The 1,487-nt window shown below is 38.3% G+C and overlaps 1 protein-coding gene across 1 annotated transcript in view; it reads left to right on the plus strand.

Annotated features, from left to right (window-relative positions):
* The window catches only part of LOC118432013, a gene marked incomplete in the record, with an annotated part of 48,969 nt that overhangs the window by 18,319 nt on the left and 29,163 nt on the right, over positions 1-1,487 (plus strand). Inside the window, 2 exon segments of the mRNA XM_035843489.1 lie at positions 986-1,038; positions 1,291-1,356. Coding sequence (XP_035699382.1) covers positions 986-1,038; positions 1,291-1,356 — 119 coding nt within the window.

Raw genomic sequence — 1,487 nt, forward strand, 5'->3', positions numbered from 1 at the left:
TGCTGGGTGCACCAGTGCACCTAATCCCAAAAATGAATTTCGAGCCCTGCCTCAGGATTACTGATGCAGCATTGGTATATGTCTCGTCTGTAAATCACTTAAAACCCATGTATTTTTATTCATGTGGCAGAATTTTGGCATCCGGTAGAATTATAAGAGTTACTGTTACATGAATTTGCTATCTGAATCAATTGAGAGAAATCCTGGGATAGGAGTCTAGAGATTTGCGTAGTGAATTACACATAATTATGTAGTAACTTAATTGCAAATTAATGCCCAAAGGCTAATTGCAAGTATACAATCATGGGAATACAATACATTGTAGATTAATGATAATAGGGTATAGAATACAGTAATGAAATAAACGTTAAATGAAATTAAAGTCATCATCTAGTGCTACTACTAATCTAGAATGGTTGCTATTGGGTTTGATTTCTTTTCTGTGTGCAGTAAAATATGAAATTGCAGCTCACTATACTCAGGTGAAAATGAGTACCTAGCTTCGGCTCACGGTGATCATTCACCCGGACAGGAGACCTGGCACATATGAAAGGGTATGTCACCCCGCAAAGGGCGGTATAACCCCGTCGTGTGTAAACATGTGCGAACATGTGCGATCACGACGACCGATGATGTATGTTCGTCTGTATCTCTGTGGATCTGCCGCTACCAGCCCAAAGCTGCCTAGGCAGATCTGTGTAATGAGTTGTATCATTGGAAATAAATAAATAAATTGCAGCCATTTTGGGAGATAATGCATTGGGTGGTGCAGAAAGACATTTTTTGTAGTCCCGTATGATTTGCAAAGCTGGGTAAAATTTTGCTTACAAGATTAAATAGTTTTTACCTTTTGGTACTGCAATGTGGACAATGACAAATTAAGTGTATTTCATTTTCCACTGCATTTCCCGCCTGTATTAACAAATTAATTTATGTAAGATCACCTTAACTATGAGTTATGTAAAATTGTCCTTCTCCCCTTCAGGATGCAATGATGCAGAGAGTCACCAATATGGAAATGTTGAAACTCTCTTACTGGTGAGTCACATAGCACTAGCTGATACATTACATGCTCTCTGCGCTTTTGTAACAAATCTTATTTTATGCTGAACAGATTTTATCTGACTTATCATGTGCAGTTGCTGGGACAGAAAAGCTATTTTTGTAAACCTCTAAGCACTTCAGTTTCAAAATTCATGAAGTTATTCTGAAGCAACAGAAGAGGTGTATAACTTAAAAAGTTGGTCTAGGAGTACAGTATAGTACATGACTGAAACATTTGTTCTGTAGGGATCCTGCCAAGGACATGAAGACTGTACTGCTGGAGATGAAGGACATGTTACAGAGATGGGCCAGGTACCTGACATGTGTTGTGCTAGATATGTCATAGACCCTGTGATACATCAGTTGCTAAGGAGACAAAACAGTTCTTCAGACTCTTAATAGAAATATTTCTCACTGAGCAGTTTGCCAAATTGACTTCTACA

Source organism: Branchiostoma floridae, chromosome 15 (assembly GCF_000003815.2).
Source record: "Branchiostoma floridae strain S238N-H82 chromosome 15, Bfl_VNyyK, whole genome shotgun sequence".
In the NCBI taxonomy this organism is placed as follows: domain Eukaryota; kingdom Metazoa; phylum Chordata; class Leptocardii; order Amphioxiformes; family Branchiostomatidae; genus Branchiostoma; species Branchiostoma floridae.